The sequence below is a fragment of the Mobula birostris genome, chromosome 12 (genome assembly GCF_030028105.1).
Source record: "Mobula birostris isolate sMobBir1 chromosome 12, sMobBir1.hap1, whole genome shotgun sequence".
Taxonomy (NCBI): Eukaryota; Metazoa; Chordata; class Chondrichthyes; order Myliobatiformes; family Myliobatidae; genus Mobula; species Mobula birostris.
In genome coordinates, this window is record NC_092381.1 from 4694778 (window position 1) to 4721328 (window position 26551).

The 26551-nt window shown below is 45.4% G+C and overlaps 1 protein-coding gene across 1 annotated transcript in view; it reads left to right on the forward strand.

The window, feature by feature from the left end:
• LOC140206426 (uncharacterized) overlaps nucleotides 1-26551 on the forward strand; it is a 620054-nt gene that overhangs the window by 264508 nt on the left and 328995 nt on the right. Inside the window, exons 4-5 of the mRNA XM_072274794.1 lie at nucleotides 5719-7052; nucleotides 23279-23332. Of these exons, the coding sequence (XP_072130895.1) occupies nucleotides 5719-7052; nucleotides 23279-23332 (1388 nt within the window). The remainder of the gene's footprint in view (nucleotides 1-5718; nucleotides 7053-23278; nucleotides 23333-26551) is intronic.

Genomic DNA, 26551 nt, shown 5'->3' on the forward strand with positions numbered 1-26551 from the left:
CAGAACTTTCGGGAGAGGTTCACGTCTGCAATAGAGTAGCTCCTTAGCAGCTGGCCAGCTAGTTTAAGTAACATTAGCTATGCTAATGAACGAATGACACCTGTTAAACTCACCTCAACGCGTCTTTTACAGTCTTAACCCACCATGGGCAATAGAAAAGTCACTGTTGCAAACAGTGCAGTGAGCAACACTGTCATTATTTTTGACCCCTATTAGGCAGGGGTACACTTTAGAGTAGTCTGGGGTGACGTACGTTTTATATTTTCTTTTTTTGGAACACCCTGCCATGGCGCGCTCTTGCTCTCTCTCTTGCTTGCGCTCTCGCGCACGCTCGCTCTCTTTCAAAAAAATTGATTTCCGGGACATTTTATATAATTTGCGGGCATCAGGGAGCCACTATTAGTATGCGGGAGACTCCCGGAACTTCAGGGAGTGGTGGGATATCTGCTCACGGCTGTTGAAGTCAATCCCCCGATTAGTTTTTAATTTTGCCCCATTATTAAGTGTGTGGCACAGGATCCAGTGGGCAGATTCAAAGAGCCACACAGTATAGAAACAGGCCCTTCTGCCCAACTGGCCCATGCCCACTAAGATTCCCATTGAAACAAGTCACATTTGCCCACTTTTGGCATATATCATCTAGTAGGTTGGAGTCAACCATGGATGTTGTGTCCTAGCTGCCTACGTCAAAGTTGATGTGCAAGTGAGGTCAGTACGATATGGAGAGTAACTTGTTGCCCGTGCAGCAGGTTCCCCCTCTCCACACAGCTGATGAATCCAAAGGAATGGCAGAGACCCATACAGTTTTGCACCACAGCATTGCATGAGTGTTGAAGTCAACATCGGATGCCATCAGGGATTCAAGATCTGGATGTTTGCTCAGAATTTACTCCTGAAGTCTTCCTCGTGAGTGGGTATAGGCGCAAGGCAGCGGAGGTTTGAGATCAGAGTTTTCCTGCTCCAAGATGAGCTGCCAACCACAGCTGATGAGCTCTATCTGCCCGAAGTGACTGGTTTTAAGGTGCCAGTAACCCACCCTTGCCCCTCCTTCTGTCAGTAAAATGGTTCTGTCAGGCTTAGTAGCTAAGCTACACGTGAAGGCCAGGAGCTGGACTTGGTTGTCGGAGGCTATTTGAGATGCACAGCATTGTGAGCATTTAATAGGTAGTGGGAGCTTGTCCCCTTCTTACCCCTAGCTGTAATAACCTTAATGAACCTCCGTATCCTTTCCTAATCATATTCAAGTGCCTTTTAAATTTGTTATTGTACCTGCCTCAACAACCTCTGGCAGTTCATTCTGTGTATGGACCGAAAGTTGTCCTTCAGATCTATTCAATCTATACCTGCTGCCTCACGTCTCCGGAGACTCAGGTTCAATCCTGACCTCTGGCAATGTCTGCATGGAGTTTTCACGTTCTCCCAGTGACCACGTGGGTTTCCGTCCCCTGGTGCTCCAGTTCCCTCCCATGTCCGCAAGACGTCCGCTGTGAATTGTCCCCAGTGTGTTGGTGAAGGGTGGAACCTGGGGTGAGCTGATGGGGTTGTGGGGAGAATGAAATAGGATCAGTGTAGGATTTGTGTCAATAGGTGGTTGATTGTCAGCATGGACTCGATGGGCCAAAGGGCCTGTTTCGGTGCTGTACCTTCCACTGACCCTATCTATAATAGAATTGGCACAGGTTTGAGTGTTGAGTTCCCTTCTTTCAAAAATCCATTTAAGATCTCCTTTTTTGGCTCCACGCATAGATTACCACTCCAGAGGGCAAATTTTATCCTTTGCTATCCTTATGTTCTCAATATATCTGTCTGTAGAAGCCCTTAGGATTCTTCTGCACCTTGTCTACTAGAGCAAACTCATGCCTTTTAACTCTCCTAATTTCCTTCTTAAGTGTTCTCTTGCATTTCTTATACTCTTCAAGTATCTCATGTGTTCCTATCTGTCTATACATGCTCTGCACCTCCATCTTTTTCTCAACCAGTGCTTCAATATCTCTTGAAAACCAAGGTTCCATAAACCTGTTATCCTTGTTTTTTATTCTGACAATAACATACAAACTGTTTCATTTTTGAAGGCCTCCCACTTGCCAACAGAAGAAGATCTGGAGATGCTGGAAATCCAAAGCAACGCACACAAAATGCTGGAGAAACTCAACTGGCCAGGCAGCACCTATGGAAAAGAGTAAGCGGTTAATGTTTTGGTCTGAGACCATTCATCAGGACTCAAGATCCTGACCGTTTTCCCTTTTCCACAGATGCTGCCTGGCCAGCTGAGTTCCTCCAGCATTTTGTGTGAGTTGCTCCCACTTTCCAAGAACACCTCTGTCAGAAAGCAGCCTGTCCCAATCCACACTTGCCAGATCATTTTTGCTGCCATCAAAATTGGCCTTCCTCTAATTTAGAATCTCAACCCATGGTCCAAACCTCTCTTTTTCTATAAATATCTTGAACTAATGGCATTATGATGACTAGATGCAAAGTGTTCCTCAACACTAAGTTCTGTCATCTGCCCTGTCTCGTTATTCCCTAATAGAAGATCTAGTATCGCTTTCTCTGTAGTTGAGACTTCTATGTACTGATTAAGGAAATTTTCCTGAATACATTTGATAAACTCCATCCCAGCTAAATCTTTTACAGTATGGGAGCCCTGATCAATACGTGGAAAGTTAAAATCACCCACTGTCACAACCTTATTTCTTGCAACAGTTTGCGATCTCTCTGCAAATTTGCTCCTCTAAATCCTGTTGACTGTTGGGTGGTCCATAATATAATCCCATTAATGTGTTCATACCTTTCTTATTCCTCATTTCTATCCATAAAGCCTCAGTCGACAAGTTCTCTGGTCTGTCCTGAGTGAGTACTGCCATGACATTTTCCCTGATTAATAACACCACCCCTCCTCTTTTAATCCCTCCCGCTCTGTCATGTCTAATGCAAAGGAACATTGAGCTGCCAGTCCTGCCCCTCCTGCGACCAAGTCTCACTAATGGCTACCACATCATAATTCCATGTGCTGATTCATACCCTGAGCTCATCCGCCTTTCCTACAATACTTGCATTGAAATATACGCAACTCAAGACATTAGTCCCACGTAAACACGAGGAATTCTGCAGATGCTGGAAATTCAAGCAACACACATCAAAGTTGCTGGTGAACACAGCAGGCCCACTAGTCCAACACGCTCAACCTTTTTATTCCTGACTTTGCATGTAGGCATGACATTATCTTTCTCCACAACCACTCCACTATCTGCTCTGGTGCTCTGGTTCCCATCCCCCTGCAACTCTAGTTTAACTTCCCACCTAGCAAACACGAGCAAACCTCCCACTAGTGCTCTTCCAACTCTGGTGTAAACCGTCTCTTCTGTATAAGTCGCACCTTCCGTGGAAGAGAGCCCAATGTTCGAAAAATCTGAATCCCTCCCTCCTGTACCAACTCCTTAGCCATGTATTAAGCTGTGTGATCTTCCTATTTCTGGCCTCATGGCATGGGTAGCAATCCTGAGATCACAACCCTGGAGGTCCCACCCTTTAACGTAGCACCTAACTCCCTGAGCTCACTTTGTAGGACCTCGTCACCACCCCCCGCTCACCCACTGGTACCAATGTGAATCACGACCTGTGGCTGCTCACTCCCCTGCGTAAGAATGCTGTGGACTTGATCCGAGGTGTCCCTAACCCTGGCACTTGGGAAGCAACAAACTGTCTGGGAATCTTGTCCACAGAACATCCTATCTCTTCCTCTAACCAACGAATCCCCCATCACCACAGCTCATCTGTAGATCTGTAGAGGGAAGAAGGACACTTCTGTGGGCTGTAAATATTAGCAGACTCTGGTCAGGGATAGCATGTCCTGTCTACCCCAGCTCTCATCTCTCCTCCAGTGCCAGTTTCCCATCACCCTTGGTCCCCTGATTGTCAAACATACATTTCCCTCTTTAAATCCTCCCCTCCATGGACTCTGTCTACACTTCTGCCTGCCTCAGTAAAGCAGCTAGCAAAATCAAAGACCCCACCCACCCCAGACATTCTCTCTTCTCCTCCCCCCATTATAGGATAGAATCCACTGTTATCAGACGACTGAACAGACCTCTTGTATGAAAAGATGGACTCCTGACCAATGTTCTCTCTAATATTTTACAGCTGCGCAGACCAACCATTGCTCTGAGCAGGAAATTGTTACTTGTTACGTGATCTGAAAACAGCAAGGCACTTAAATGCTTTTTTTTGTAATAAGCATACCATGAATATTTAGAAAGAATAAAGAAAACTCACATCCTTTCGATTTTATTTATTAACTGAAGAGTATAATGAAATACAGTACAACAAAGAAAATCTTCCATGTTTCATAAACTTTTTCTAGCTGTGTCCCATTCCAGCTGCACGACAACAAAAGCTATGTGCGTGGGGGCATTTCAGTTACAGCGCGGCCTTGCGCCTGCACAGCTTAGAAGGAACAGTGTTCTTGACCTCACAATCTACCTCGTTATGGTCTTAAACTTTATTGCTTACCTACTCTGCACCTTTCCGTTTGCTTTTACACGTTATTCTGTATTAATTTTTATCTTATTCTACCTGTAATGATTTGATCTGCAGGAGCAGTAGCGTTCATACAGATGAAAGGGGCGGCATAGTAGCATAGTGATTAGTGCAGTCGCTTAATGGTGCCAGCGATCACTGGTTGAGGTTCGATTCCCGCCGCTGTCTGTAAGGTGTATGCAAGTTCTCCCAATGTCTGTCTGGATTTCCTCCGGGTCCTCCTGTTTCCTCCCTCATTTCAAAGATGTACAGGCCAATGTTAGTGAGTTGCGAGCCTGCTATTTTGGCGCCGAAAGTGTTGCAACATTTACAGGCTGCCCCTAGCACATCCTCAGACTGTGCTGGTGGTCGACGTAAACGATGCATTTCTCTGTATGCTTGATGCATATTCAAAAGTTCAAAGTAATTCTTTATCAAAGTACATAATTGTCACCATATCCAAGTCTGTGGGAATCCTCAGCAAATCTATAGGATTGTAGCTATAACAGGATCAATGAAAGATCAACCAGAGTGCAAAAGACAACAAACTGTGCAAATGCAAATATAAATAAACAACAATAAATAACGAGAACATGAGATAATGAGGCAAAGAGTCCTTAAAGTGAGATCACTGCTTGTGGGAACATCTCAATGGATGGGCAAGTGAATGCAGTCATCCACTTTATTCAAGAGTTTGATGGTTGGGGAGTAGTAGCTGTTCTTGACCCCAGTGGTGTGAGTCCTGAAGCTCTTGTACCTACTACCTGGTGGCAGCAGCAGGAAAAGAGCATGCCTGGGTGGTGGGGATGTCTGATGATGGATGATCCTTTCCGATGACAGCATTCCATGTGGACGTGCTCATTGGTGAGGAGGGCTTAACCCGTGATGTACTGGATCAAATCCACTACCTTTCACAAAATTTTATGTTCAAAGCATTGGTGTTTCCATACCAGACTGTGATGTAGCCAGTCAAATACTCTCCACTACATATCTGTGGAAGTTTGTCAAAGTTTTGTGACAAATAAAGCTAATCTTCAACAGTATGTAAGACAAACTTTTCACTGTATCTGGTACACATGGCAATAATATACTAATACCTCTCTCTGCGAGAAGTTCCTCAGTTTTAAATGCTTCAGTCAACCCGATCTGTATTACAAGCCCACAAAATGAATTGATATACCACTTCTTTTGTTTCACCTCTAGGTATAGATATTCTTCAGAATCTCGGCCTCAGAGATATCAAAGCCTTGCCGACACCACCTCAACAACCATGGACATCAGTGTCGTTACCGCCAGGGGTCACAGCCAGCGGGACGGGCATCATCCTGTCAGGAGCTGTGCACATTAAGGCCCCTACGTCTAGCGTCATGCCCCAGGACATTGGAGATGAATTCACTATCATTGTGGGTCTTCGCTCCCACAGAGTCAATAATGCCTTTCTCTTTAGCATTAAAAATAAAAACAGACTCCAATTTGGAGTGCAAATTTTACCCAGGAAATTAGTTGTGTATATTGCTGAGAAGCCATCTGTATATTTTGAATATAGTGCCCATGATGGACAGTGGCACACGTTCGCCATTGAAATCAATGGGAAATACGCTTCCTTTTATTCTGACTGTGGTGCTGAATCTGTCCGCAAGGAATTACCCATCAGGCTCCCGGAATTTTCTCCGAACAGCCAGCTGACATTGGGAAGGATGAGCCCGAGGTCAGTGCCTTTTGAAGGCACCATATGCCAGCTTGACGTTTATCCGAGCGCACAAGCCTCCATGAACTACTGCAACTACGTAAAGAGGCAGTGTCGTCAGGCTGATACCTACCGATCTCCGGCTCCCACAATCGCTGCAACACTGGTTGGAGGGGCCAGTTTCAGCTCCCAGTTCACAACCTCTGTGCCAAGGAAAGAAGCACCGACAACTCCATGCCTGACATCGGCCGTGGCGAGTACCCAAGAGGTTCGGTACAGGAATACATCGTTAAAAAGAGCAGAAGCCAGTTTGTTGCCGCCGCTGGCCTTCTCCAGTCTACTGCCCACTGCCATGTCACCAGCCCTGCATTTCAATGGAACCTCAAGGCTGCGCCTACCTCTGGACACCCAGGTTGACTCCACCGCTGTTCTGGCCACCACCAGCTCGAACTTTGAGTCCTTCAGCATTAAATCCAAATTGGCACTCAGCAGGAAGGGAACTGGTGCTGGAGACCAAGTCACGGGGGAGAGGACCCTGCCTGATGTTGAAGAGTTGTTCCTCTCAATCCCAGAGGCTGGTGAGGTGGCAGAGAGGCATGCAGGTGATGCAACACCCACTACAGGGGAAATCCAGATGATCAACTCAACCTCGTACAGGGCGACCAAGGAGCCATCCTCACAAGACCAGGACAGTTTCCGGAATGGCGATGTTCTCTCTACACTGCCTTTGGCAGCTGTTGGCAGTTTAGAAGACATCGAGATTGAAAACTACGACTATGATTATGAAGAGTTCCTGGACTATCTGAATTCCGAAGGCTTGCCAGGGCCCAAGGGGGACCCAGGACCTCCTGTAAGTATTCTGTTTGATTCCATAAGACCATAAGATGTAGGAGCAGAATTATGCCATTCTGCCCATCGAGGCTGCTTCACCATTCAATCATGGTAATTTATTTTCCCTTTCAACCCCATTCTCCTGCCGTCTCCATGTAACTTTGCATGCCCTTACTAACCTACCTTCACATTAAATATACCCAACGATTTGGCCTCCGCAGCCGTCTGTGACAATGAATTCCACAGGTTCACTACCCTCTGGTGAAAGAAAAACCTCCTCAGAGTAAAACTTATTACATGGTGGATGTAAAATTGAGGAAAATTGCAAATGTTACTCCACTATTTAAGAAGGGTGGGAGGCAGCAGAAAGGAAACTACGTCAGTGGTTGGGAATTTGTTGGAATCGATTGTTAGGGATGAGATTACGGAGTACCTGGAGGCACATGACAAGATAGGCCAAAGCCAGCATGGTTTCATAAAGGAAAATCCTGCCTGACTAACCTACTGCAATATTTTGAGGAAATTACAAGCAGGGTAGACAAAGGAGATGTAGTTTGTGTGGTGTACTTAGATTTTCAGAAGGCCTTTGACAAGGTGCCATGCATGAGGCTGCTTAACAAGATAAGAGCCCATGGAATTACAGGGGAGTTACTAGCATGGGCGGAGCATTGGCTGGTCGGCAGAAAATAGAGAGTAGGAAAAAAGGGATCCTATTCTGGCTGGCTGCCGGTTACCAGTGGAGTTCCACAGCGGTCGGTGTTGGGACTGCTGCTTTTCACAATTTATGTCAATGATTTGGACTATGGGATTAATAGATTTGTGGCTAAATTTGCCGATGATACAAAGATAGGTGGAGGAGTGGGTAGTGTTGAGGAAACAGAGAGCCTGCAGAGAGACTTAGATAATTTAGAGGAATGGGCAAAGAAGTGGCAAATGAAATACAATGTTGGAAAGTGTATGGTCATGCACTTTGGTGGAAGAAATAAATGGGCAGATTATTATTTAGATGGGGAGAGAATTCACAATGCAGAGATGCAAAGGGACTTGGGAGTCCTTGTGCAGGATACTCTAAAGGTTAACCTCCAGGTTGAGTCAGTGGTGAAGAAGGTGAATGCAATGTTGGCATTCATTTCTAGAGGTATAGAATATAAGAGCAGGGATGTGATGTTGAGGCTCTATAAGACACTTGTGAGACCACACTTGGAGGATTGTGTGCAGTTTCAGGCTCCTTATTTTGGAAAGGATATACTGACATTGAGAGGGTTCAGAGAAAATTCACAAGAATGATTCCAGGAATGAAAGGGTTACTGTATGAGGAACGTCTGGCAGCTCTTGGGCTGTATTCCCTGGAGTTCAGGAGAATGAGGGGGGAATCTCATAGAAACATTTCAAATGTTAAGAGGCCTGACAGATTAGATATGGTAAGGTTATTTCTAGGACAAGAGGACACGACTTCAGGATTGAAGGACGTCCATTAAGAACAGAGATACGGAGAAATTACTTTAGTCAGAGGGTGGTAAATCAGTGGAATTTGTTGCCACGAGCGGCTGTGGAGGCCAAGTTATTGGGTTATTAAAGGCAGAGTTAGATGGGTTCTTGATTAACCAGGACATCAAAGGGTATGGGGAGAAGGCAGGGGAGTGGGGATGACTGGAAGAATTGGATCAGCCCATGATTGAACGGCAGAGCAGACTTGATGGGCCAAATGGCCTGCTTCTGCTCCTATATCTTATGGTCTTATGGCTATATGGGAGGAAAGGTTAGATTAATCTTGGAGTAGGTTAAAATGTCTGCACAACATCTGAGCCGAAGGGCCTGTATTGTGCCGCAATGTTCAATGTTTCTAATTTGTTTTTCACTGAAGTGCATATACAGTATGTTACAATATAGTACCTCTCTCATTTCTGCTCCTAGACTCCTCCACTACTGGAAACATCCTCTCCATATCCACTTTGTCTAGGCATTTAATATTTGATAGGTTTCAATGAAACACCCCCCCCCCCATTCTTCTAAGCTCCAGGCTACTCTTCCACCTACACAATGTCCATATCCCTCTCCCTAGATGCTGCCTGACCTGCTGAGTTCCTCCACCAGTTTGTGTGTGTTGCTCTGGATTTCCAGCACCTGCAGAATCTTATATTCCATCTCGGTACCCTCCTGATAGCATGAATATCGATTTCTCTTTCCAGTAAACAAATCCCCCCCCCCTTCCTCTGTTCCCCACTGTAGCCCTTTACCTCTTCTTGCCTGCCTATCACCTCCCCCTGATTCTGCTCCTCCTTCCCTTTCTCCTATGGTCCACTCCCCTCTCCTATCAGACTCTTTTTTCTCCAGCCCTTCACCTTTCCCACCCACCTGGCTTCACCTGTCACCTTCCAGCTAGCCTCTTTCCCCTTCCCCCACCTTTTTATTCTGGCATTTTCCCCCTTCCTTCTCAGTCCTGAGGAAGTGTCCCGGCCGAAACGTCAACAGTTAACTTTTTCCACAGATGCTGTCTGACCTGCTGAGCTCCTTCTGCACTGATTTGCAGACTCTCTTGTGTGTATGGGCAGATGCCAAACGTAGGTCTCTTACACAGAGAGCGGTGGGTGAGGGGAACACATTGCCAGGGTGATGGTAGAGGCAGGTACATTACTGGTGCTTAAGGCACTCTAAGATAGGCACCTGGATGCAAGGCCTGTCCTGTGCTTTACTGTTCTATGTTGTAGATTGTTTCACAGGAGAGAAATCGATGCTTAAACCAGCAAACTCCATACTGGAACAAATGTTCAAAGATACTCTGACACTTGGGCTAATCTTAATAGAAGTGGCCAAATGATTGCGAGTATACAATATCGTGTTGGTTTTGTACATCTACGAAGACTTCTGGTCATTTCTTTGATGAATTGCTCGCTACGGTTCAACTACCTTAACAAACAGTATGTTATCAACTCACAGTCTCCAGAGGGTGGTGAATCTGTGGAATTCACTGCCACAGGTGGCTGTGGAGGCCAAGTCATTGAGTGTATTTAAAGCGGGGGCTGATAGGTTTTTGATTAGCCAGGGTGTCAAAGGTTACAGGGAGAAGGCAGGAGAATGAGGTTGAGAGGAATAATAAATCAGCCATGATGGAATGGTGGAGAAGACTTGTTGGACCAAGTGGCCTAATTCTGCTCCTATGTTTTATGGTCTTTTATAATTACAGAGACTCCTCCTGTGGAGGCAGCCACGTTAAATGTAGCTTGGCAGAGGTTGGTAACTGTAGGATCTTAGAGATCATTGTGTCAAAGAGGAAACCATTCAGTTCACGTAGCTGTCAATAGCTCATTGTGGGAGCTGACTTGATTGAGAAATACAAGATGGTAAGAGGAATAGATCGATAGGACAGACAAGAAACTTTCACCCAGGGCAGAAATGAGTAATACAACGCGAGGAAGGCATAATTTTAAGGTGATTGGACAAAAGTCAGAGATAGTTCAACACAGACAGTTGTGGGTACGTGGAAGCTCTGCCAGGGGTGTTTGTAGAGGCAGGCACATGAGGGGCATTTAAGAGACTCATTACTGCCCTATTTGTCACAGAGTGGGAAAACAGACCCTTCAGCCCAACAGGTCTCTGCTGAACATCAACCACCCATTGGCTGCAATCCTACACTGATCCCATTTCTTTCTCTCCACATTAATAACAACTCCCCTCAGATTCCACCCCTCACCCCCACTGTAGGGATAATTTACAGTGGACAACTAACCCACTGGCCCACACGCCTTTGGAATGTGTGAGGAAATCAGGAGCACCCGGGAGGACATAGATGGTTACAGGGACAACATGTAAACTCCACGCAGGCAGAAGTGAACTTGATTCTCTGGAACTATGAGGCACTGGCTCTACCCACTGCCCACTAGAGACATTGGAGTGCCTCCAGAGGTGGCTCACAAGAATGAGTCCAGGAATAAAAGGGTTAATGTATGAGGAGTATCTGATGGTTTGGGCCTGTACTTGCTGGAGTTCACAAAAATGATGTGGTATCTTATTGAAAACGATCAAATATTGAAAGGCCAAGATAAGATCATAAGTCCATCTGCTATAGGAACAGAAATAGCCCATTTGGCCCATCAATTCTGCCCCACCATTTATCATGGCTGATTCATTTTTCCTCTCAGCCCCAATCTCCTGTCTTCACCCCTTACCCTATTAACCTCTTCCCTAAATAGCCACAGATTCACCACTCTCTAGCTAAAGAAATTCCTCCTCATCTCCATTCTAAAAGGATATCCCTCTATTCTGAAGCTGTGTCCTTTGGTCTTAGACTCTTCCCCATAGGAAACATCCTTTCCACATCCACTCTATCAACACCTTTCACCATTCAATAGGTTTCAATGAGGTCACCACTCATTCTTCTAAATTCCAGTGAATACAGATCCAGAGCCATCTTTATATGACAAGCCATTCAATCCTGGAATCATTTTTGTGAACCTCCTCTGAACTGTTTCCAGTTTCAGAATGCAGACATCCCACCCTGCAAAAACTCATTTCAGGGAGGTAGCACCATCAATTTGCGGGAGACTTCCGGGAGGGGTGGGATGTCTACAATAGAGTAGCTGCTTAGCAGCTGGCCAGCTAGTTTAAATAACGTTAGCTATGCTAATGAACGAATGACACCTGTTAAACTCACCTCAACATGTCTTTTACAGTCTTAACCCACCATGGGGAAAAGTCACTGTTGCAAACAGTGCAGCGAGCAACCCTGTCATTATTTTTGACCCCTATTAGGCAGGGGTACACTTTAGTGTAGTCTGGGGTGACGTACGTTTTATATTTTTTTTTGGAACACTCTGCTACTCTGACTTATTTTGGAACTCTCTCACTCTCTCGTTCGTGGTCACTCACTCACGCTCGCTCTCTCGTGGTCGTTCTCACTCGCAGTCGTTCTCACTCGCGCTTGCTTTCTTGCTCTTGTGCTCGCTTTCTCGCTCTTTCTCGCGCATTCTCTCACGCTCGCTCTCAAAAAAAATCAATTTCTGGGACATTGTATATAATTTGCGGGCATCAGGGAGCCACTATTAATATGCGGGAGACTCCCGGAACTTCCGGGAGAGGTGGGATGTCTGAGAATGTCCTTCACGAAACTGTTCACAATACTCCAAGTGAGGCCTCAGGAGTGATTTATGAACTCTCAACATTACAACCTTGCTATTCTGGTCCACTTGGAATGAATGTCAACATTGCATTTGCCTTCCTCACGACAGAGTCAACCTGCAAATTAAGGCTTCCGTGAAGAGAGGCTCTACTCAGAGAAAGCAAAGGTCAAGTTTTTTTCCCTTCTCTTCTTCATATCTGATCAGTTAGATAGAGATGCCGGGCGGATAGTGCAATGCTCCTGTGGGAAGGCAAGGAGACCTTCTATGTCCCAGACAACTACAACTGTGAGAAGTGCATCCAACTGCAGCTTCTAACAAACCATGTTAAGGAGTTGGAGCTGGAACTGGATGAGCTCCGGATCATGTGGGAGGCTGATAGGACAAAGAGAGAGGTAGTTGTACCCATGGTGCCGGACAGTCAGGAAGAGGAAAGGGATTAAGGAGTCAGTGCAGAGTACCCCTGTGGCCATCTCCCTCAACGACAGGTATATCACCATGAATACTGTTAGGGGGGATGACCTAACAGGAAAGTCACAGTAATCAGGTCTCTGGCACTGAGACTGCCTCTGTGATTCAGGCAGGAAAGGGAAAGAAGAGGCACACTGTGGTGACAGGGGATTCATTAATTAGGGGAACGAACAGGAGGTTTTGTGCGTGACAGCTAGATTCCCAGATGATATGTTGCCTCCCGGGTGCAAAGGGTCTCGTCAATAAGAGCATACTGACCCTTTACATTTGATCTCCCAAAGGACAACGCTTCGCACATTTATAGAACACAGAATATTACGGCACAGTACAAGTCCTTTGACCCACAATGTTGTGCTGAGTTTCAACCTACTCTAAGATCAATTTAATTCTTCCCTCCTACGTAGCCCTCCATTTTTCTATCATCCACGTGCCTACCTAAGAACCTCGTAAATGTCCCTAATGAATCTGCCTCTACCACCACCTCTGGTGATCTGTTTCATGCACCCACCGATCTGAGTGTAAAAAAAACTTACCTCAGTCATCCCCCCTATACTTTCCTTTAGTCACTTTAAATTATGCCCCCTCCTATTAGCCATTTCCACCCTGAGGAAAAAGTCTCTGGCTGCCCTTTCTAAAATGTCCTGAGGAACAACTAAGGATGTGTGTGGCTGTGAACAGGTAAAAGTTTGAGATAAGTTTAAAGAAATGTCTTAAAGCAGAAATGTAGAGTTGAAGAGGGGGAAGAGATAGAACATAAAACAAACATACATTCAGTGGTCACTTTATTAAGTACAGAAGTGGAAGCTGCTGTAGCCCGTCCATTTCAAAACTCAACATGTTTTACATGCCGACATGTTCTTCAGCACTCCACTGTTGTAACTCATGGTTATTTGAGTTACCGCACCTTCCTGTCAGTTTGAGCCAGTCTGGCCATTCTCATAGAAACAGAGAAAACCTACAGCACAATACAGGCCCTTTGGTCCACAAAGCTGTGCCAAACATGTCCCTACCTTAGAACTACCTAGGCTTTACCCATAGCCCTCTATTTTTCTAAGCTCCATGTACCTATCCGGGAACCTGTTAAAAGACCCTATTGTTCCTGCCTCCACCACTGCCGCCGGCAGCCCATTCCACGCACTCACCACTCTCTGCATAAAAAACTTACCCCTGACATCTCCTCTGTACCAGCTTCCAAGCACCTTAAAACTGTGTCCTATCGTGCTAGCCATTTCAGCCCTGGGAAAAAGCCTCTGACTATCCACACGATCAATGCCTCTCATCATCTTGTACTCCTCCATCAGGTCACCTCTCATTCTCCGTCGCTCCAAGGAGAAAAGGCCAAGTTCACTCAACCTATTCTCATAAGGCATGCTCCTCAATCCAGGCAACATCCTTGTAAATCTCCTCTGCACCCTTTCTATGGTTTCCACATCCTTCCTGCAGTGAGGTGAACAGAACTGAGCACAGTACTCCAAGTGGGGTCTGACCAGGGTTCTATATAGCTGCAACATTATCTCTCGGCTCCTAAATTCAATTCCATGGTTGATGAAGGCCAATGCACTGTATGCCTTCTTAACCACAGAGTCAACCTGCGCAGCTGATTTGAGCATCCTATGGACTCGGACTCCAAGATCCCTTTGATCTTGCACACTGCCAAGAGTCTTACCATTAATACTATATTCTGCCATCATATTTGACCTACCAAAATGAACTACCTCACACTTGTCTGGGTTGAACTCTATCTGCCACTCCTCAGCCCAGTTTTGCATCCTGTCAGTGTCCCGCTGTAACCTCTGACAGCCCTCCACACTATCCACAACACCTCCAACCTTTGTGTCATCAGCAAATTTACTAACCCATCCCTCCACTTCCTCATCCGGCTCATTTATAAAAATCGTGAAAGAGTAGCAGTCCCAGAACAGATCCCTGAGGCACACCACTTGTCACCGACCTCCATGCAGAATATGACCCATCTACAACCACTCTTTGTCTTCTGTGGGCAAGCCAGTTCTGGATCCACAAAGCAATGACCCCTTGGATCCCATGCCTCCTTACTTCTCAATAAGCTTTGCATGAGGTACCTTATCAAGTACCTTGCTGAAATCCATATACACTATTTCTACTGCTCTACCTTCATCAATGTGTTTAGTCACATCCTCAAAAAATTAAATCAGGCTCGTAAGGCATGACCTGCCCATGACAAAGCCATGCTGACTATTCCTATTCATATCATACCTCTTCAAATGTTCATAAATCCTGCCTCTCAGGATCTTCTCCATCAACTTACCAACCACTGAGGTAAGACTCACTGGTCTATAATTTCCTGGGCTATCTCTATTCCCTTTATTGAATAAGGGAGCAACATCTGCAACCCTCCAGTCCTCCGGAACCTCTCCCATCCCCATTGATGATGGAAAGATCACCACCAGAGGCTCAGCAGTCTCCTCCCTTGCTTCCCACAGTAGCCCGGGGTATATCCTGTCCGGTCCCGGTGTCTTATCCAACTTGATGCTTTCCAAAAGCTCCAGAACATCCTCTTCCATAATATCTACATGCTCAAGCTTTTCGGTCCACTGCAAGTCAATTCTATAATTGCCAAGGTCCTTTTCCATAGTGAATACTGAAGCAAAGTACTCATTAAGTACCTCCACTATTTCCTCCGGTTCCATACACACTTTTCCACTGTCACACTTGATTGGTCCTATTCTCTCACGTCTGATCCTCTTACTCTTCACATATTTGTAGAATGCCTTGGGTTTTCATTAATCCTGTCTGCCAAGGCCTTCTCATAGCCCCTTCTGGCTCTCCTAATTTTATTCTTAAGCTCCTTCCTGCTAACCTTATAATCTTCTAGATCTCTATCATTACCTAGTTTTTTGAACCTTTCATAAGCTCTTCTTGACTAGATTTACAACAACCTTTGTACACCATGGTTCCTGTACCCTACCATCCTTTCCCTGTCTCATTGGAACATACCTATGCAGAATCCCATGCAAGTTTCAACTGAACGTTTGCCACATTTCTTCCTGAGAACATCTGTTTCCAATTTATGCTTCCAAGTTCCTGCCTGATAGCATCATATTTCCCCTTACTCCAATTAAATGTTACCCTAACCTGTCTGTTCCTATCCCTCTCCAATGCTATGGTAAAGGAAATAGAATTGTGATCACTATCTCCAAAATGCTCTCCCACTGAGAGATCTGACACCTGACCATGTTCATTTCCCAATACCAGATCAAGTACAGCCTCTCCTCTTGAAGGCTTACCTACATATTGTGTCAAGAAACCTTCCTGAACACACCTAACAAACTCCACCCCATCTAAACCCCTCACTCTAGGGAGGTGCTAATCAATATTTGGAAAATTAAAATTTCCCACCACAACAACCCTGTTATTATTACACCTTTGCAGAATCTGTCTCCCTATCTGTTCCTCAATGTTCCTGTTACTATTGGGAGGTCTATAAAAAAAACACCCAGTAGAGTTATTGACCCCTCCCTATTCCTAACTTCCACCCACAGAGACTCCATAGACAACCCCTCCATGACTTCCTCCTTTTCTGCAGCCGTGACACTATCTCTGATCAACAGTGCCACGCCCCCACCTCTCTTGCCTCCCTCCCTGTCCTTTCTGAAACATCTAAAGTCTGGCAGTCTAAGTAGCCACTCCTGCCCTTGCACCATCCTAGTCTCTGTAATGGCCAGAACATCATAGCTCCAAGTACTGATCTACGCTCTAAGCTCATCCGCTTTGTTCATAATACTCCTCACATTAAAATACACATCTCAAACCAACGGTCTGAGCACGTCCCTTTTCTATCACCTGCCCATCCTCCCTTTCGCAATCTCTCCAAGCTTTCTGTATTTGTGAGCCAACCTCCCTTTCCTCCGTCACTTCAATTCTGTTCCCACCCCTCAGCTATTCTAGTTTAAATTCTCCCCAATAGCCTTAGCAAACCTCCCCGCCAGGACATTGGCTCCCTGGGATTCAAGTGCAACCTGTCCTTTTTGTCAAGGTTACTCCTGCCCCAAAAGAGGTCCCAATGATCCAGAAATCTGAATCCCTGCCCCCGCTCCAATCCCTCAGCTACACATTTATCCTCCACCTAATACTATTCCTATACTCACTGTCACATGACACAGGCAGTAATCCGGAGATTACTACCTTTGAGGTCCTGCTTCTCAACTTCTTGACACCCAGGAACTTGAAGCTGCTCACTCTCTCCACTTCTGATCCCTCTATGAGTTTTGGTATGTGTTTCTTCTTCTTACCCTTCCTGAAGCCCACAATCAGCTCTTTCTTCTTACTGACATTGAATGCCAGGTTGTTGCTACAGCACCACTCCACTAGTTGGCATATCTCACTCCTGTAGGCCCTCTCGTCACCACCTGAGATTGTACCAACAATGGTTGTATCGTTAGCAAAGTTATAGATGGTATTTGAGCTATGCCTAGCCACACAGTCATGGGTATATAGAGGGAGTAGAGCAGTGGGTTAAGCACACACCCCTGAGGTGCACCAGTGTTGATCGTCAGTGAGGAGGAGATGTTATCACCAATCCGCACATATTGTGGTCTTCCGGTTAGGAAGTTGAGGGTCCATTTGCAGAGGGAGGTACAGAGGCCCAGGTTCTGCAACTTCTCGATCAGGATTGTGGGAATGATGGTATTAAATGCTGAGCTATAGTCGATGAACAGCATCCTGACATAGGTGTTTGTGTTGACCACGTGGTCTAAAGCCATGTGGAGAGCCATTGAGATTGCATGTGCCGTTGACCTATTATGGCGATAGGCAAATTGCAATGGGTCCAGGTCCTTGCTGAGGCAGGAGTTCAGTCTAGTCATGACCAACCTCTCAAAGCATTTCATCACTGTCGATGTGAGTGCTACCAGGCAATAGTCATTAAGACAGACCACATTATTCTTCTTAGGCACTGGTATAATTGTTGCCTTTTTGAAGTACATGGGAACTTCCACCCATAGCAGTGAGAAGTTGAAAATATCCTTGCGAGTTGGTTGGCACAGGTATTCAGAGCCTTACCAGCTATTCCTTGGGGACCTACTGCCTTGCGAGGGTTCATTCTCTTTAAAGACAGTCTAACATCGACCTCTGAGACAAAGGCCACAGGGTCATCAGGTGCAGCAGGGATCTTCACAGCTGAAGTTGTATCCTCTCTTTCAAAGCGGACATAGAAGGTGTTAAATTCATCTGGTAGTGAAGCATCGCTGCCATTCATGCTACTGGGTTTTGCTTTTTGTAGGAAGTAATGTCTTGCAAACCCTGCCAGAGTTTTCGTGCATCCGATGTCACCTCCAACCTCGTTCGAAATTGTCTCTTTGCCCTTGAAGTAGCCCTCTGCAAATTATACTTGGTTTTCTGGTACAAACCTGGGTCACCAGACCTGAATGTCACAGATCTAGCCTTCAGCAGATGACGTACCTCCTGATTCATCCATGGCTTTTGGTTTGGTTTTGTGCAGTAAGTCCTTGTAAGCACACACTCATCCACCCAGGTTTTAATGAAGTTGGTCACAACTGCAGTATACTCATCCAGGTTCAAAGATGAATCCCTGAATACAGTCCAGTCCTGTAGGCGCTCCTCTGTTGCCCTTGTCCATATCTTCTTGGTCCTCACTGGTGCTGCAGTCTTCAGTCTCTGCCTATACTCAGGGAGTAGAAGTACAGCCAGGTGATCAGACTTCCCGAAGTGAGGGCGTGGAATAGCGCATCACATTCTTGATGGTGGTGTAACAATGGTCCAGTGTGTTGTTTCCTCTGGTTTTGCACATGATCTGTTGATGGTAGTTGCTTTGTGATTTTTTCAGACTGGCCTGGTTAAAATCTCCCAAAACAATGGTGAAGCTGTTAGGGTGCGCTGTTTCATTCATGTTGATCCCATTGCTCAGATCACCTAAAGCCTGCTTGACATTGGCCTGAGGTGGAATGTAAACTGCTACCAAAGTGACCCCGGAGAACTCCCGTGGTAGGTAAAAGGGATGGCATTTAACTGCTAGATATTCCAGGTCTGGTGAGCAGAATTGGGACAGTACTGATATATTTGTGCATCAAGAAGAGTTGGTCATGAGGCATACTCCTCCATTTCTGGCTTTGAGAGACTCTATAGGTCTATCCTGGTGGTGTATAGTAAACCTGTCGATCTGGTTCACTGCATCCGGTACAGAAGGGGTTAACCAAGATTCCGTGAAACAAAGGACACACGCTGTCCTGATGTCCCTCTGATTCAGCACCCTAGGTCTGAGATCATCGATTTTATTCATGAGAGACTGCATGTTTGCCAGCAACCTCCTTCTAAACTTTCTGCGTTCTCTTTCTTTTTTCTTTTTTTTTGGTAATTTATTTTTTATTGAATTTCTTTCCTGTAGGTAAGTGACCAAAACTGCACACAATACTCCAAAATAGGCTTCGCCAGTGATTTATACAATGAATCTGCACAATCTCTCCTTGTAATCTAACCCTCATAATCCAAGTTTCCTTTTGGTAAGTCTGCACTACCAATAGTCAGAGGGTTGTTATGTGCACCATAGATCATTCGTGCACATAAGCAGGCCTTCAGCTCATCTCATCCATGTCAAACAATTTTTCTTTTTAAGCAGCTCCTGTGCTTGGTCATTATATCTGTGAACTTTTCCTGTCTGTGTACCTCTGAACCTCTGAACCTCCATATACCTCAGTAACCCTCCTATTCATAAACCTCCGAACCCTCATATACCCCTGAGCCTTTCCTATCAGTGAATATTTCCAAATGAATTTTAAGTGTTTTAATTGTGCCTACCTCTGCCATTCCCTTTGGCTCCCCTCGTTCCATAAATCCACCACTTTCTGTGTGAATCAGAATCAGGTTTATTATCACTAACACATGTCCTGAAATTTGTTGTTTTGTGGCAGTCCATAAAATATACTACAAACTACTTGAAGAAATATATATATAAAGAAGTAGTGCAAAGAAAAAGCAAAAACTGTGAGATAGTGTTTATGGGTCCGAATGAAGTGTAGCCGCTGGCACGCCTTCTTCGTGATTGCATCTGTATGTTTGGCTCAGGATAGATCCTCAGAGATGTTAAAATGTTTCCTCTCAAATCATTTTTAAATCCCTCCCCTTTCACTTTGAAACTATGCCCTCTAATTTCAGGCTCCCCATCTCTCAGAAGAAGTCTGAAACCCTTATCTATGTCCCCCATGATCTTATAAATCTCTGAGGTCATGTCTTAGCCTCCTACCCTCCAGAGGCAAAAGGTCAAAATCAGGTTTGTTATTGCTGATGTAGGTTGTGAAATTTGTTTTGCAGCAGCAGTACAATTTAATGCATCAAAAATGACAAAAAGTTACAATAAGAAATATAAAAAATTAATAAGTAGCACAAGGAGAGAGCAGAAAAGAAGCGAGGTAGTGTTCATGGGTTCGATGTGCATTCAGAAGTCGGACGGCAAAGGGGAAGAATCTGTGGAATCACTGAGTGCGTGTCTTCTCCCGGACCTCCTCCTTGATGGTAGCAATGAGAAGAGGGCATGTCCTGGGATGTGGGAGTCCTTCATGATGGCTGCTGCCTTCTTGAGGCAACACCCTTTGAAGTTGTCCCTGATGCTGGGGAGGCTAGTGGCCATGAAGGAGCCGGCTGAGTTTGCAACTTTCTGCAGTTTTTCCTGATCCTGTGCTTTGGGGCATCCATACCAGACAGTGATGCAGCCGGTCAGATGCTGGCGCGCCTTCCTTGTAATTGCAGCAATGTGCTGGGCCCAGGGTAGATCCTCAGAGATGTTTCTGTCCAGCCCCTTCCTACAACCCGAGCTCTCCAGTCCCGTCCTTACTTACTCGCTGCCCGTTTCACCGCAGCAATGACAGTCCTCCATCCCTGTCTGTCCTTGGCAGCCATGCAGGTCCCGGGTGGAGACTCAGGAATACTGTCACACACAGATGTAGATTCCGTAATATTGCTCTTTCTGTAACAGTTTTGTTTGACCACTCGGGGTTGTTAGCCCTGAACTGAACCCCCGAATCCGGAGGATTTGTGGACCACTCTTAGTCTGGCCTCTACAGTTTGCCCTGTTTGGCATGGGTGACCCTACCAAGAGCCGAAGGATAAAGCCCTGACTCCAGTCAGCATAGCTCTCCGGGTCATTGAGGGACGCAAGATTCCAAACCACGACAAGGCTGTGGTGCTCTTGGAGGTGCAGGCCCATAGCATCCTCCTAAATCTCTTTTGCACCCTCCCTGGTTTAATGACATCCTAGTCCTTGTAAAGTGTGATGCCCTGAGTTATGCCCAGCTCATCTGTGCCATCTGTGTTGCCCAGTCAGCTAGTCCCATCTGCCCACATTTGGCCGACAGCCCTCGGAACCTCTCCTACCCATCTACCTATTTGGGTGGCTTTGAGGTGTTGCTAAGGTGCCCATCTCAACCACTATTTCTGGCAGCTCATTCCAAATACACACTGCCCTTTGAAGATAAAGAAAGACTTGCTTTATTTGCCACATGTGCATCGAAACGGTGAAACGTGGTGTTTGTGTCTGTGGCCAATACCATCCGAGGATTGCGCTGGAGGCAGGCAGGTGCTGCCACACCTTCAGTGCCAACATAGCACGTCCACAACCTAGCAACCCTAACCCGTAAGCCTTTGGAATGTGGGAGAAAACCCGAGCACTCAGTCATGGGCAGAACGTACAAACTCCTGACAGACAGTGGTGTGAATTGAAACCCGATCAGTGATCTCTGGCACTGTAAATCATTGCGCTAACTGAGCCACACACGCATGGAGAAGTTGCCCCTGGCGTCCCTTTTAAAACTCTCATCTCTGATCTTAAACCTATGCCTTCTTGTTTTAAGCACACTCCCTCCCTGGGAAAAAGACTGTGCTTTCTCCCTGTCTGTGTGCCCCTCTGCATACCTTTGTCAGGTCATCCCTCAATTTCCTATGATCCAGGGAAGAATAAATTCCTATTCTGCACAATGTCTCCTTGTACTTTATACTTTATACTTTATTGTCGCCAAACAATTGATACTAGAATGTACAATCATCACAGCTCCCTGGAGTACAAATCGATAGTAAATATTAAAAATTTAAATTATAAATCATAAATAGAAAATAGAAAATGGAAAGTAAGGTAGTGCAAAAAAACCAAGAGGCAGGTCCGGATATTTGGAGGGTACGGCCCAGATCTGGGTCAGGATCCGTTCAGCAGTCTTATCACAGTTGGAAAGAAGCTGTTCCCAAAGCTCATGTAACTCATCCTGGGAAATCTTTTCTGCACTCTTTCTAGTTTAATAACATTTTTCCTATAACAGGGCAATCAAAACTGTACACAATACTTCAAGTGTGGCTCAGAAATGTCTTATATAGTAAGTGAGTGGGTGGTGGGGTGGAGATGTAAAGTGCTCCTTCCCTCCGCTAACCTGCAGGTCACCCATGGGCAAGGCGTAGCACCTACTTAGCCACCAGATCAGGGTCACATGAAGGGTCATGGGAGCAGGTGGTGGATGGTCATATGAGCAGTCGGCACATATCACAAGTCCTGGTTATGCAACCACTGACGCCAGGCAGACAATCTCTGAAGAGTATTGATAATGGTTAGGGTCACCCATCTTGTAAAGACACTGCCCAGAAGAAGACAATGGCAAAGCACTTCTGTTGAAAAACTTGCCAATGACAATCGTGGTCAAAGACCACGATCAGCCACGTAATGATGAAGATGATTGAAAATGAGGCGGGTGCAGTAAGAACACGTAAAAGACACTTGGACTGGTACATGGATAGGAAGGTTTAGAGCGATATTGCCAAATGGGTCTGGCTGATATGGGCACCTTGGTCGGCATGAGTACAATGGGCTGAAGGGCCTGTTTCCCTGTAGTATGTCTCTATGAATCTATGAGAAGGAGATGGTACAAAGGACAAGAAGCCAGGAGGAACTCAGTGGTTCTTAGAGGGACACGAACAGACAATATTTTGGATCAAAATCCTTCCTCTAGACCGTAAGGGTTGGAGATGATTTAGGGGAGGTTCACAAAAATTATTCCAGAAATTTAAGGGTTAATGTATAAAGAGTGTTTGATGGCTTTGGGCCTGTACTCACTGTAGCTTAGAAGAACGAGGGGGGATCTTATTGAAACCTGTTGAATATTGAAAGGCCTGGTCGAGTGGATGTGGAGAGGACGTTTCCTATAGTAGGTGAGTCTAGGACTAGAGGGCACAGCCTCAGACCCTTTAGAACAAAGATGAGGAGGAATTTCTTTAGCCAGAGGGTGGTGAATCTGTGGAATTCATTGTCATAGGCAGCTGTGGAGACTAAGTCATTGGGTATATTTAAAGCGGAGATTGATAGGTTCTTGATTAGTCAGGGCATCAAAGATTATGGGGAGAAGGCAGGAGAATGGGGATGAGAGGGATAATAAATCAGCCATGATGGAACGGGGGAGCAGACTCGATGGGCTGAATGAATTAATTCTGCTCCTATGTCTTATGATTTTATCGTCTATGGTTGATCAGTACAAAGCAGGAGCTGTTGATGGGGATGTTGGTGAGGGGTGGGAAGATGGGGGGAATACTGGCCGGAAGTTTCCTGTAAAATTGAATGTATTCCCACTGCTGGTGTAATGTTGTATCGGGTACTTGAGGACAGTCCTAACTGACTGCTCTTTTGTTTCGGAAGGGTCCTCCAGGAATGCCTGGTGCGCCGGGACCCCCAGGGAGGCGAGGACCACGGGTGAGTACTGTTACGTTTCCACAGGGTAAGGACGACAATTGGAGTGGTATGGTTGAATGTTTTTGCTGATTCTTGTCAGTAACAATACACACTGGGTAGCCTAACAGTGGGGAAACTGTGAACTGAACACGCCGAGGTAAAGAACATGCACTTTCGAGAGCCCACCCCGAAAAGGGAGTGTTTTCTGCACCTGGGAGGTTACCAGGAAAGTTGACAAGGGTAAAGCGGTGGATGTTGTCTATATGGATCGGCACACGATCGATTAAATACCTGCCACATTCTCGCAATCGATCAGATACAGTACATCCCTCCCCCTGTAGATGAGGAAGGGAATGAGTGAGGTAATTTAAGGAAAATGATACAATATCTATTGCGCTTGGTAGCGCACAGTCAGCTACTCACCCTCGTGGACCGCTGGGTGGGTTGCTTCTCCCTCTGTGCCTTCCTGGCTAGTTGATGTTGTGGGCAGTAGGCTGTGAATCACCTTTTCTGTTGAAGTGTGCATCGCTGCTTCTTCTGGGACGCTGGCTTCATCAGCGGAGGACATTTCTGTAGCTTCCCAGTCAGTTTACTGATTTACAAGATCCAAATGTTGCTTGACAACTCATCTGTCTGTCTGCTCAGGGTCACTCCCTTACCATGAGAATGTAAGTCGAGGGCCGGCAGCCAGTTTTCTCCCTGCGAGATGCACGTGTCTCTGGAACCAAACATTCAATGCCTGGCGTGCGTTTCGTATTTTTGTTCAATGCCTCTAGCTGGCCACAAATTTACTCCTGGAGAGTCGGCTGTACCACGGAAATTCACATCCAAATGAGTTCACTGCCTTCAACACCAGGATGCAATGGAATTCCTGGCCCGTGTGAAACACGTCAGTCATTATTAGACTCAATTTACAGTATTATTAAAGTACATACACCATATACTGCCCTGAGATTCATTTTCTTGCAGGTATTCGCAAGAAAATAAAGAAATACAGTAGAATTTATGAAAAACTATCTATAAATAAAGACTGACAAATAAACTACGTTCAAAAGAAGACACATATGCCAATAAGCTGATTCACTGACTTATTGTCATCTGCACAGGTGCAATGTAAAACTTAACTGCAGCAGCATCACAGGGACAGAGCATCAGAAAGCAGCATTCTCTAGAAAAATATAAATTAAACTGGAATTATTTACAATTTTTACAAGAAAACACGATTAGAATTTTTTTAAAAATCCATTTTAGTGCAAAGTGATCAAGGTTGATCAGTGTTGCTAAACTGTGGCGATTAGGGTTGTGACGGTGGTTCAAGAACTGAATGGTTGAAGGGAAGTAGCTTCTTGAATTTGCTGTTGTGAAACTTCAGGCTTCTGTACTTCCTGCCTGATGGTAGCTGTGAGAAGATGGCATGGCACAATTACTGGGGGTCTTTGATGATGGCTGTTGCTTTCTTGAGGTCCATTTGTTGTTCAGACCTAAGTGAATTCGACCATGGATTGATTAACAAATACAAGAAAATCTGCAGGTGCTGGAAATCCAAAGCAAAACACATAAAATGCTGGAGGAACTCGGCAGACCAGGCAGCATTTATGGAAGAGGGAAACGGTTGACATTTTGGGCCGAGACCCTTCTTCAGGACTGGAAAGAAGGGGGACGAGTCAGCGTAGGAAGGTGGAGTAAGAGGGGAGGAAGAAGTACGAGGTAGTAGGTGATAGGTGAAACCAGGAGACGGGAAAGGGCTGAAGTATAGAGCTGGGAAGTTGATCGGTGAAAGAGATACAGTGCTGGAGGAGAGGGAATCTGATAGGGGAGGATAGAAGACCATAGAAGAAAGGGAAGGGGAGGAGCACTAGAAAGAGGTGATGGACAGGTAAGGAGACAAGGTGAGGGAGGGAAACAAGAATGTGGAATGGTGAAGGAGAGGAGGCGGGCAATTACCTGAAGTTTGAGAAATCGATGTTCATGCCATCAGGCTGGAGGCTACCCAGATGGAATATAAGATGGTGCTCCTCCAACATGAGTGTGGCCTCATCCTGGCAATAGAGCCAGCCAGAGTGGTTTGAGTATCTCAGAAACTGCTGATCTCCTGGGATTTTCACGCACAGCAGTCTCTAGAGTTTACAGAGAATGGTGCAAAAAACAAAACCATCCAGTGAGCAGGAGTTCTGTGGGTGAAAGCGCCTTGTTATTGAGAGAGTTCAGAGGAGAATGGCTAGACTGGTTCAAATTGACAGTAACTCAGATAACCTCGCATCACAACAGTGGTGTGCAGAAGAGCATCTCTGAATGCACAACATGTCAAACCTTGAAGTGGATGGGCGACAGTAGTAGAAGACCACGAATATACACGCAGTGGCCACTCCAGTAGTAGGTATATAATAAAGTGGCCACTGACTGTAATCCACAGGCTCTGAGACCGGGAGGAGAACTGAGTGCGGCGGAGAAACCAGGAGCTACAATCCCTTCGCTTTTCCTTGTATAGTCAGCTGCAGCGGATTCGCTGACGAGCAGTCAAAGGGTTAAGACGCTGCGGTTCAAAACCGAGTCTTTATCCGAGAACGCAAAGTTAGCCTTAAATGTCAGGAGGACAATGATTCTGATTGTTTTAAGAGCAAAAGAGCAAACGTACTTTTCAAAACGTTTAACATATTGAAAGGTCACGGTGGGGTTGACTTTCCAATGTACCCCGAGAGCTCAGAGTTCACTGAGGCTGTGCTCAACAAGGGACTGGGACACCTTACAGAAAGCATGTGATTATTTTTTTCCTTCCAGCCAACAGGAGTTAGTTTGTGAAGTGTTCGCGTACAACCCACTGGCCTCTGATGTCGTACAATGTTAGCTTTCATCAGTGAGTCATCTGTGACATTCACTTGTGTGGCTATATTCAAAATTCAGGATTGTTTAATGTCATTTCCAATACACAAGTGTAAAGGAGAACAAAATAATTGTTACTCCAGATCTCATGCAGGACAAAAAAACACAGTGAGTTAAAGGACACAATAATTAAAAAAAACACAAATATACTACATAAATCTTTAAACATAGATTGATTGAATGTCCATAAAGTGATCCTCATCACAGGAGTGGCTGTACATTAGATTAGATTAGATTATGAGGACACTCAGTCCTCGTTTATTGTCATTTAGAAATAATTGCATTAAGAAATGATACAATGTTCCTCCAGAGTGATATCACAAAAAACAGGACAAACCAAAGACCAACACTGACAAGACC